At 36.9% G+C, this 12,988-nt stretch overlaps 1 protein-coding gene across 1 annotated transcript in view; it reads right to left on the reverse strand.

The window, feature by feature from the left end:
- USH2A (usherin) overlaps positions 1 to 12,988 on the reverse strand; it is a 378,576-nt gene that overhangs the window by 201,111 nt on the left and 164,477 nt on the right. The window contains exon 31 of the mRNA XM_068153470.1: positions 11,901 to 12,062. Coding sequence (XP_068009571.1) covers positions 11,901 to 12,062 — 162 coding nt within the window. The remainder of the gene's footprint in view (positions 1 to 11,900; positions 12,063 to 12,988) is intronic.

Genomic DNA, 12,988 nt, shown 5'->3' on the forward strand with positions numbered 1-12,988 from the left:
TACACTCTCTTAGGAAGAGAGGTGGAAAAAAGCAACCTGAGAAAAGGAAACAAAGAAGATGTCACACCGTACAGGTATATAAGATAGTAAGTGCTACATAGAAAATCAATTAGTACCCTGTGTTCCCATGAATTCCTTTTCAATAGTATGGGGGACGCGGGGGGGGGTGGGGAAGAACATCCAATGGATTTAGAAACTCAACCCACACAAGTGATGGAACATCTATTGCTGACAAAAAGATTTAGGTTTATCTTTATAAATCAGATTCTGGGGGAGAGACATTAAATATCAACATCATGCTTTAAAAATTACTTTCATAAGCAGGATTGTAAATTGCAAATTGCAAATCTGTAGAACAGAGTCCTACAAGATTTCTATACCCTCTGCATCTGAGACTACTTAGAACTCTTCAACACTGCATTTCATTTTGGTTTTTTGGGTTTGTGCTTTTGCCTAAGCAAAGCAAGAGAGATATGGAAATAAATTAACTTTCAAAAGAAACAATGTCACTACTAGATTTTTCTTATTAAATTAAATATGCATACTATAGCAGAAAAGACCATTTGAACCCAAACACAAATTTTTTTACCCCAAAATATTCAACATCAAGCAATCAGAAACCTGAGACAGTTCACTCAGACTAGAAATTGGAAAGTAAACAACAACCAAATATTACAACAGCTGTTTAAACTGCTATCAACTAGAGGTTATTGCTCAGTGGTTTATAGTCTATGAGCTTTATTTAACTATATATGCATTTTACATCCACTTGTTCCACCATTCTGCATAGTATCAGGCATGCAAGATGATTAGACAACAACTCCCACCATCTAGAAAAGGCATCATGTGATTCAAGAGTTCCTGTGAAAGAAATACTATCACCTTCCCAGAACCAGAACATCTCTGTATATCTGAATTATAGTCAGAGAATAAAGAGATTTGCTAAAACATTATTGTAGTGCTGGACCAAGAATAGTGGGAGAACTCAGCTTCTGAGCACCATTCCTAAACAAGGTAATTTATAGCAAATTAAATCTGTTGTAAGACTGCAAAAGCTGAGCTAGCTTTCAGCTGGCTATAGAATGAGCAGCGCAGTAAAATATCTTGTACTTCAGCCTGCCCTCCACTGTCATTAGCAGAACAATCAGCCCCAGTTGTTGAGTCATTAATATGGTCAACATGTGGTTGGGGAATATTACTTCGTAATATTCTTATATTTTTCCTTAAAATTTACTTGCTTTACATTTCTTTTCAAAACACACACACGCAAAACAGCCACCCAAGCAAAATCCTGAAAAGCCTAAAGTTGGGGGTTTTTTTCAACTTTACATGTTGCACTACCCAGTTATGTCATGTAGTGTCAGTAATATCATCTGAATAAATCATGTTTGTGGGTATACAGATCACAGGTGGTGCAGTCACCTGCTCTGTATTATGGCGTGTCTATAGGATGCGCAGATTAGGGTATAATGTTCAGAGGCTTGTTCTTGTTTGTGAAATGCTTTGCAACCATAACTCAATAGTAAGGAGCCAGCAAACAGTTATAATGGCATAAACCATCATCAGGGAAAAATACAAATCGATCAGTGCCAGCAATATAAAAGAAAGAGCATGCATCTGTCCCCAGTCTCATAAATTCAGTGGCTGTTGCAGGCTTTTTCTCTACCCACATGTGTACTTTATTAATAACAGTAACAATCATAAATAATAATAACGCAGAGAAGTTTGTTGCAAGATGAATGCTCTTCTCATTATCCAATCCTCTCGTTTTTTTCTTACATCCGATCTATATTCCTAGAGGGGGAGGAGGTGAGGGGAAAGAACCTAGTTTTATTTATTGTTTGAAGTTTTATGCCCTTTAACTGGCAACAGTGCATTATGTCAAGAAAGTTGCCTGTGTAGGCTCCCTGAAATATCAGCATACCTTAACTGGCATGTTAAGCTTCTACAAAGGAGGCAGAGAATTTACTTTCTAGTGCATGTTATAAATAAGTAATAAGAACAGATTAGAATTACGTATTTACGTCTACTAGTGAGAGCGAGATGCATAATTCACAAGCAGTGAACCCTTAGGAGGCTTTCATATTTTATATGAATCCTCTCCCCCTCCATTCTTGTGTATGTAGAACATAGTGTATTTTTCAGTCCCACTACTCCACAGCATGTTTCATTTCCCAGCTAGACTATTCAGATTTTATAATCACTAGATTATCTTTCTTGCATAAAAGAAACAGACACTCTGTGTCAGTAGTCATTCTTGGGAATGTACCTGCTCTGTGTTACAGTATTGGTGTCATTTTTCTGAATTTTCTTGTGATACTCAGGGACATGACTGTAAAAGGCAGTTGTTAAAGGCCAGCTCCTTCAGAAAGTGCCAGAGTAAATGGAAGTGTTTTACCTAATTTACAAAGAAGGCACAAAATGTGCAACTGAAACTTGCACATACGTCATAGTTAACACAACCCACTACTCCCTCCAGTTGGATCTCCTGGAGGAGTAGACTAATCTCTACATTGATTCCTGTCCTCAGCTTCTCTGATGAAGCCTGAAAACCAATACCTGTTGTGATCACAATGTATGTGATAGCACTTGAAGGCCACTGACTTTGCAGAGCCTGTGGCCTTCCCTCAGCAGCAGTTTTACCTCTAAGCACTCCATTACCTGATGAGAAGATGTAAGAATTAGAAATTATACTCTTCTAGCTGCTTTAGTACTTTTTGGTCCTCTGGTGGTCATGTTGATTAATGTACCTTCCAAAGAAGCATTGCTGGGGACAGGCTCTTAGGTGAAAGCAGTCATCATTATCTCAACTGTTTTGACCTTGTTCTACTTAGTTCCATGGATCTTCCTTCATTCTGTGTGTAAATATTTTAAATGATGTTCTAATGCCAGCTACCATTTATTTATTTTGTCTCAATCTTTGTCATGCAACTTCTTTCCATGGTTAAGCTAAGACACGTATCTCTTTTGTTTTGTTTTGTTTTATTTCTGAAACAATGCCAATGTTTACCATCCACACTTCCATTCACCTTAAGACCACAAGTTTAAGCCATGCTTAATGGACACTAATGTGACATTCTTCTTACATGTTTAGTTTTATGTTCACTTATCTGTTTTTCCCATGCTCTAGATAATTTCCTGGTAACAAGTCACTTTCACGTGTCTCTCTATTTATACAACAAAACCATTGAAAAGAAAGAAATAAAAGAGAGGAAAATTCCATCAACATTCAAAGCCCAACTACAATGTATGCAAAAAGTTTCAATCAGAAATAGATTGTCATAAAAATACAATATTTCATGGAAGACTTGTGGAAAGCATGATGGAATTCAGTACTGACTAAAAGGCTATTAAGCTTTATGTAAAGAAGCGAGGCATTGAGTGTAGAAACTAAGGCTAGATTTCTGGCAGTGATTCAATGGGAAAGGAAGTTGTCCAGAATGCTTTTCATCATTTTTGTGACATGATTTGTCTCACATAACTTAGGATGACAGGGATCAAGATTCTGAAAATACAGGAATCCTGGTACAATCATACAATCCATCAAATATTTCTAAAATCAAGCTCATATTGAGCTTGTAACACTTGTGTTTGTACTGTTCACACATAAGGCAAGACTTGTGAAAGGTGAAAAATACTAAGTAAAGTCTTGGCTTATAGTTACAGAAAAAGTCCTTAATTGGTAAAGCATTGTAGAAACGGAAATTATAAGGGAGCTGCTCAGATTTATTGAAACAAGTCTGAAATATGTTCAAATATCAGTAATTTTTCTTTTCACGAGTTTGTCTCATTATAGTTTTCTGTTTTTTCGATAAATAAAATGTTGAAAATACTTCAGCAAAGCTTAATGACTCGACAGCCTCATGGCCATGCATTTAACAAAACCAAGGAACCCTCCAGAAGTATTACTGTGGTGTTATCTGTCTGTAAATTGTCACCACTTTTTAACATTCCACTGATGTTAAAGTAAGGTTGGGACATACTTGGTATAGAGAGAAGGGTCTGTGTCTAATACAAATGAAACCATGTGCTGCTCAGTCAGAATAATTGTAACAGCTGATAAACCAACACAATTTGTAATAGCAGCATGTAAGTGAATATCAATCTTAAATCAAATATACACCAAGTGTTTGGCAGTTCAGGAGACCAAATGGCCCTTAACGAGTAAGGAGAAATATGAGTGTTTTTCAGGGCATAAAGGAAGTCTCAGAGTCATGCTTCATTATCCACCTTGCAATATCAAGAAGACTGCCCCACTTTTTCCAAGCCTATTAAGATAGAGCTAGAGTAAAGTATATCCTTGTGAATGGATATCATGAGATTCAAACAGAAGCAGCAAGTTTAGCCCTAGCTGATCTGTGCATGAGGTGTCATGTCTTTATTTACATGAATCCAGCTTTACCTGAAACTAAGAAGAAATCAAGGATAGTGAAGATCCTTTTCTTTATCTAGAATCATAGAATCATAGAATCAATAAGGTTGGAAAAGACCTCAAGGATCATCAAGTCCAACCTGTCACCCAAGACCTCATGACTACTAAACCATGGCACCAAGTGCCATGTCCAATCCCCTCCAGTGATGGTGACTCAACCACCTCCCTGGGCAGCACATTCCAACAGCTAACAATTCTCTCTGTGAAGAACTTTTTCCTCACCTCAAGCCTAAACTTCCCCTGGTGCAGTTTGAGACTGTGTCCTCTCATTCTTTACCTATAAACATACAGTTTGTAAATTAAACTTAAAAACTGGCACAGTTCTGATGTTTTGTAAAACACTTTTTAAAACTGTGACTCAATGAAATTTTAACTTAAACTATAAACTCACATGTCAGTTTTATCAGGAAAATTAAAACCAGAACAGAACCCACCACTTTGCCTTACTAGCTTCAGGCAAACCACAATTACAGCACATACTGCTGAAAATAAGATCCCACAGAAAGTATTTCAGACTATGAGTACAACATGTTCAAGGAAGCATATTTCAGGTCTTATAAATCCAAGGACACCTCTCAATGTTCAGTAGTGAGCAGCAGTCACCACATGATAACAAAGAGAAACTATATCACTTAATGTGAAGTTCACATTGATGAAAAAGAAACAGAGGAACAGATTATGCCCTTTTGGAAGTTCCAGAGGATTCCAGGGGGGTCAGTTTTCCAAACACTTGTTCACACAGACAGCATTACAACAAAGTGAGCTCAGAAAGTGGCAAACTAAGAATTTTCTGCTATTGCACTGCAGTGGGGATATCATAGAGAAGATCTGAAAAAACATGTGATGGTGCAGAACACCACCAAGATGATAATGTGTGGATAGTTGGGCTCTGTGGATGGCAGAAGGAAAAAAGGTGCCCCCCCCCCAAACCCCCACCCCAAACCAAAACCAAACAATAACAACAATAATAATATCAATAATAATATCAATAATAATGATAATATTATTAATAATAAAAATAATACCTGCTGGTTTTAAATTTTACACATTGAACTCAATGAATTAATAATATGAGAGTTGCACTTTTTTTAGTGGATTTAATTCTTGGAATTTATAGAAACCTGAAAATAAGCATTTTTCTTCTCTTTGTTACAAAAAAAAACAAAGACAAAAACCAAACCAACAACAACAAAAAACCAACAACAAAACCCAGAGCCTAGAGCCGAAATATTTACTATGCTGATGGAAAGAAAAGGAGGAAAAAAGGACTCTCACTGTCCTACTGCTATTAGCTCAGGTGAAGCTCTCTGCTCCGGTTTGCATTGGCATGTGCAGAAGATTGGGAGGTACTGACCACTCTAATTTTATAATTTGAGCTGTATTTTAATTTTTAGAAAGTGGTACTCATGCAACTTGAGAGCTCAGCAATTCCAGCAGGGTTAGCGTGAGTTCTCTCCTGGCTTGCTGTGTTACCCAAATCTGATCAAAGGACAAGGACTCCAGAAGCTTGTCCAGCTGTGGTTTTATAATGACACCATTAGGTTTTGCTCTATAATCAAGGTCCCTAAAAGTCTGTGTAGCTTCAGGCTTAATATCTGCGACAAGGTTAACTGAAATCTGCAGCAAGGATAACTACTTTAGCAGATTGTATCAGCAGGAAATATTTAAACACTATTTAAAAGGATTTTAAATAAGCAGATTTTATTTAACACTGCACTAATGCACTGCAACAGAAAATGATACAGCTGAGCTGCTACAAATAAACATAATGCTTTTACCCTTACCCCACCCTCTTCCCTTCTAAATTCCCCAGATCTGTATTATTAAGTCCGAAGAGTGTACCAGATCATTCTGTCTGAATCTGAAACTCTGGAATGCCAGACTCAGACAGCCCATTTGCCCTTTGGTTTTTGTGCCTGCTGAATCTGCATTCTGGATCTGTGGAATTAATTACGATAGTACCGGTCACTGGCAATGTCAGTGTTGCCAATTCAGGTATATCAAATGTGCTTTCTTATATGCCTACAACTTTTGGAGGAAGGCAGCTTCTCCTGTAAGACTGGTATACTCTGCCCTCTAGTGCTAGGTGCATCAGTAGATGTTTACTTAAAGTCATGCTCAGTCCACAATAATGCCTGAAGCAGCAGGTGTTCCTTAGACACCATCCTGGAAAGTGTGCTATTTCCTGGACACCTTATCAGCTGGATATGTTGCCAAGGGGTAGCAACATAGAACTGTGGGATGGTATTGCAAGACCTTAACATAAGAGACACTGGGACATACATCGAGTCGCATGCAAGACATTTCAGATAACCAATTTAATTGTGAAGAGGTGAAGGCTAACTTATTCATGCTGACAGTGGTGTTAAAGAAGTCTCTATTTCACAAAAAAAACCCCAAACCCCTACTTCAACCAACAACCAACCAACCCACCTGCCACCCCCAATATAATAATAATAACCCAAACAAAAACCAAAACACAAATAATAAGATATAATAGACATATACTTAGATCTGGCACTAATTTCAGATTGGATTGCAAGTAAAAGGACAGACTGGCTTCATTTGGCATTTCTATGTCTTTCACTGCCACCTGAAAGAAGGGAGATAAACTTGAGTGAACTACAGAATTTTTCTGTTGATTATTCTTTAAGGCAAAAGCTGAGGTTCTCCCTTTTAATGTTTGGATATGCTAAGGGCTATTCATACAGGTGCCAAACATCTGCCTCTTCCTCACAGCAAACCAAAGCTCTCATTCTATCCTGGTTTTGTAGGATCAGCCTTTCCACACTCAGGTCAACTAACAATTTGAATAACCCAAAGCTTGGTTTACATTCTTAGACAAAACAGTGAAGACTTTCTCACCTTCCCCAAGGCTCTCCTTAATATTTTGCCCAGCAACCTGGTACGAAATGCTCTGTCACAGTTTTTTGTACTCTTGGGCATGCAATTTAGCATAACTCTATGCGTGTTTAACTCAGTTGAAGATCTTTCTTTGAAACATACTTGGCAGGAAAATTTAGAACACTTTTTCCAGGTTACCAGAGGATAATCTGGGGAGTTGAACTCCTCTCCTGTGAAGACTGAGGGAACTGGTGCTATTTAGTCTTGAGAAAAGAAGGCTGAGAGGGCATCTTGTTAATGTCTATAAATATCTGAGGGGTGGATGTCAAGATGAAGGTGCTGGTCTCTTTATGGTGGTGCCCAGTGATAGGACAAAGAACAATGTGTACAAGTTAGAACACAGGAGGTTCCACTCAACATGAGGAGACACTATTGTGCCAGTGACAAAGCACTGGCACAGGCTGCCCAGAGAGGTTGTGGACTCTTCTCTGGAAACTTTCAAAACCTGCCTGGATTCATTCTGCCCGAGGTGATTCTGCTTTGGCAGGGGGCATTAGACTAGATGATCTCTAGAGGTCTCGTCCAACCCCTAACATTCTGTGATTCCATGATTTTCCTTTATAAACACATTAGGTAACAAAGACCTTTTCTTAGCCCATCAAATGCTTTGTATTTAAAAATAGAGAAATATTTTTCTAACATTTTTTCCTAACATTTTTAACAATAATGTTTCCACAAAACCAAAACCTGGTACTGGGTCAGATCTGCTCATACTATGCCTTTCTGCAGTTATTAGACCTCATTTCTATTGATTTTATTTTCACCACCCTCTTAGACAACTGCAGACTAACACTTCAGTATGAAATGCAGTTTTCTCTCATCTAAGGCAGGTGGGTAATTTTAGGGACTAATTTAGAGAGAATAAATTCCAAGGATACCTTATCTAAATTTAAAAACACCCAAACATTATGTTAAGAAATCTCCACATTTCAAAGTAGAAGCTTCAATTTTGCGTGTGAATGTTTGGGTGGGTGAGAGAAACATCTTTTTTTCCTCTCTACAGGAAAAATCCACTCAGACTTTCCTAAGATCAAAAGTCTTTGTAACATCAGTGTCTATGTGTTAAGAATTTTGAAGATAATTGTAAAAGCTGCTCCATCTCACATCTGCTAGCCATGTCTACAGAGAAGTGCACAACTTTGGAGAGCAATAACCTATTGCAATTGCTTTCCTGAGCTGCAGCTGTTGGTCTTGGTTACAGGATCTTCTGAACTCTCATACAGAGGCACTGAAGACATGAATACAGAGGAATGGATTTACACAGACTAAATCCCACCTGGAATTCTTGCCTAAGTATTTCCTCTTGTTCCTAGCCATTGGAGACATTAGGCTTTCACTGGAATTCAGGATGTGAGATAGTACCCAGATTGCATGAGGAAGTAGTGCCACGTAAGGCAAATGCATAAGGCAGGAAGCAGAAAAATTACAGACAGTTAACAAAGGGATTGTGGTACAGGGGCTGGTTTCATTTCAATGCTTTATTACACACAACACAGAAATTTCATTTGTCAATATGGGAAAAATAATTAAAGGCACTAATGGATGATGGATGCCTAATGGGTCCCCCTTTTCAATGTGGTAAAGTGTAAATTTGCCATATGTGCTTTTAAAGAGTTTCCCTTTTAATTAAAGCTGAACACCTAGAGGAAACAAACACTTGACTTTCCATGAAAATCAATGAGTATTACAAGCCCTCAACAACTGCCAAGAAACTAAGTTAACAATATATTTGCAAATATGGTGTTGACAAAATATATCCTCCCTCAAGTTCTGGATAAATTAGTAAGGGCCTGAACAGATTGCACTGGTCTGAAGCAGAAGTCTGTGAAGTACTAACATTTAGTCAGAATTGATTCCTTCCTAAAAACAAAGGGTTTTGTGGGAAAAAAAAAAACAACACAACAGCAACAACAACAACAACACCCCAACAAAGCACGAAAACATTTCAATAGATACAGCACTCCAAAAAAGCAGAGAGAATCTATGACTTTCTGGTATAGGCTGCCAGTCAGGAACTTAGTTGTGTAGTTACTAAATAACAAAAAATTATTTTGGTCAATGAATAGGAAACAGGAGTCAGAGGCAATGAACTTTATCTCTCTGTTTAGTGCCAGTATCGTATGACATCGAGGCAATAAGTCACCAATATCACTAATATAAATGCTGAAAAGATAATAATATGGGAAAGGACAAAAATGTAGGAAAGGACCATGAGATTGGAAAGTCAGAAGTTACATTTTTTTCACTATGGAACCATAGCCCCTGCAAAATGTATACTTCTTTCATCTCTAGCCTACAAAGTAGAAAATCTCAGGCTCTGAAAGGAAACAAAGCCAGGTCAAATTAAAGATCTATACAGATCTGTTAAAATAAACCTGATTCAGAATGACTGGGGCTTCTGGAGTCTTAAATCCCAACCTGCTGGCTTACATCACTTTTTCCCCTGCAGAAAGAGCGAGATAAATAAAATGGATGAAAAGTAAACAGACTGATCTCCACACCCTGTTCACAAAAGCAAGTGAGAGTGGCTCTTGTGTCGTACTGCATAAGGCAACACAACCTGATTTAATCTATTAATCTATTTTGAATAAATATGATTCTGTGTTCTCCTTATATCTTATGTCTGCCTAAAAATTAACCAAAATCAAAGTTATGAAATGTTATAAAAAAATCAAAAGTTTTAAGGAAAAATAAATGTAAACAAACCACAAATAATATATAAAGAAAGGCAACAAGGCCTCCTCAGGAAGCTTATGAACCAGAAGACACTTCCTTGGAGTACTTTAACTGAATGTATCCTGATATATTTTTCAAGATTTAGAGGTAGAGCATGAAGAGTCATGTCCTGCCCTGTTTAATTTACCCTTTTCTATATTTCTGAAGAACTTTACCACAATTTCTATCAACAAGTACTCATTTTTGGCTCTGAGTCAGAAAACAACCAGACATGAATCCAAACCCACCCAAACAACACACAACAGCACAAACATTTCTTCAATGTTTTCCATTGCTTGTCAATTTATAACCAGGCTGCAGACAAACACACTGGTTAAACTACCCGTGATGAACTTTCACAAACAGTCTTAACAAGATTGGAGGCATAACTATTTGCACTTCAAAATTCTTAAGAATAGTGTTATGGTATGGCAATAAGAGATTAATGGAAATCTTGCACAAAAGATAAATGGCACTACAAGAATACCAGAAAAATGGGGGAATGGGGGAGAAATTAATTGAACCTATACTTTTGATAAATATTTATTTTTTTGCAGAAGAAAAATGCACACTAGTTTGAGCTGTCATTATGCTAACCTATATCCTATTTTTCATATTATTAGCAATACATAATGTGGTAGTTTATATTCAAAAGTAAAACCAGAACGTATATACCTCATGTATTTATCCAGAAATACACTAAGGTTACTATGGTTACGAAAAATCCATTACCTTTGAATACAGAATGAAAAAGTTTGACTTAAAGTGTGCACTATTTATTACAGCGATCATCAACAGCCTTCAGGAGGTTCTCTAACTGGATTCATTTTTCAGTGTCAAAACTGACCTACCACACCAGTAGCTTATGGCCTATGCAAGGCAAAGAAATTTGAACTATATGAATTTTTAAATATGTTTTATACTAACTCAAGATGCAGAAATGGCTTTGAATTTTAAAGCCTTATATATATATAAATAAATATATATATATATAAAAGTAGGGTGTTTGTACTCTTTTCCCCCTTCTTGTCTGATATGAAATGCTTTCTTTTCACTTGCACCTCTACCATATACACATTCTGATGGGTCCAGATGCTCTGCTCAATATTTTCTCTCTTTTAGTTATTGTCATTGTTGTTATTTGAATAATATCTGAACAAATAATGCAGATACTTTGTGAAATTATACCAGTACCATTAAAATAAGAGGTCAGATTACCGCGCTTCATTGTGCTGCTAAATGACAGCCGTTTTGTTCCTATGTAGTGGTGTAAGAGTAAAACTTGGTTATTGACACATTGCGTAACTGCCATCAGAAGAAAATGGATTATTAGTTAATGCATAAAACAAATTAATTAAATGTGGACTATCAGGAAAGCAACACAGGGTCTAAGAAATATTTAAGGAAGACATTAAGAGAAAATCTATAGAACCTGTAGAAAATATCTTGTCATAAGACACTAGAAAAAAATCTACAGAACCTATAGAAAATATCTTGTCATAAACACCTTACTGTTTACTTGTTTTACTTTCACTTGTTTGTTTTGTCTTTTTAAGATAGATGGTAAAAAGCAAGAAGTTATAAACCATTGAAAATACGACTAAGCTCCTGTGAAAGAGGACAGTACAACACAAGATTTAGGTACCTTATGACGACATGAATTTCTGAGAGGCCCAGCAGAGAGTTCTACAAAGGACTCTAAAAAACTGGATCCACTAGGGTTTAAAGTATATCATGCCCATTTGAAAATAACTTTTCTTTTCCTCTAAAATGTGAAGGGGTCAGTCATATAATTACTCATAGCAACTATGAGATACCTATCTGATATGCCACATAACAGAGAACTCACCTTTTACAACGTATTTAGTTCCGTTTCCAAGGTAAATTGGTACTCCATTCATATATAAAATATATTGTGTAATAATACCATTGGGTTTTTTGGGGGGACTCCAGTTCATCATCAGGGATGTGGGAAAGGATATTGCTGTGGGTAACTGCACATCTTCAGGGGCTGGTGAAAAAAATGCAGCATGGTATAGGATAGCACAGCACAGCATAGCATAGCATAGCATAGCATAGCATAGCATAGCATAATAGCTCTCCACAAATAATAAATAACTTCAGTGATCCCCTACTACCAGCACTAGGTTTTTGTAAAATTGACATTTCAGAAGAAATTTTAGGCTTGCAACATAACAGCATTTTGAGAACTCTTCTATTACTTGTGAGGTTTCCTAGTCAAACAAACAGAAAGACACGGCCACACTCTATTTTTTAAGAGAATAATTTTACTCATATAATTTTATCTTTCCACCAAGGGGTGTGTGATACAAATTTAATACAGTTCCTTCTTTAATACAGGTGGTTGTTTTTTTCCTTCCTTGAAGCTTTTTATTCCTAACTACAAAGTGGTTCTTTCTAATAAAAAATGCAGATGCCGTACTCTTTGGTACTACCCCTTACGTCAGACTTTTCATAATTCAATACACTTTGTAATGTTTGCTTGGCATAGATTTTGTGCATATAATATACTGGAAGTTGGCAATGGATAATAATTTAAAAGCTGAATTCTCTCACCATTCCAATGAGTTATGTGCTAGAAGCGCAAGCAATCCCAGTGAATATCACAAGGGGAGCAGAACTCGGGCCTTAGTCTGGGAGGAATATCTTGTAATTTACAAGCTCTGTGCTACCAATTTAAAACAATAACTAGCAGTGGTTGGCAATGTGAAAACAATATAAAGTAATGAATGTTTCAATAGGGAAACAGGGATAGCTGGAGGGTGTGATATGGTGTCTGTCTTCTGTATCATCAATTTATTCTTACTAAGAGCATGCAACAAGAACATTCAGAAATAGAAACTCCACACATTGACTTTTTGTTCAATTCTTCTGAGGGACAAAACACATGTTCCCCATGGCTTTATTTGATCTCCA

This window comes from Melanerpes formicivorus, unplaced genomic scaffold, assembly GCF_026170545.1.
Source record: "Melanerpes formicivorus ecotype bairdi unplaced genomic scaffold, bMelFor1.0.p_v2 SCAF_26, whole genome shotgun sequence".
Taxonomy (NCBI): domain Eukaryota; kingdom Metazoa; phylum Chordata; class Aves; order Piciformes; family Picidae; genus Melanerpes; species Melanerpes formicivorus.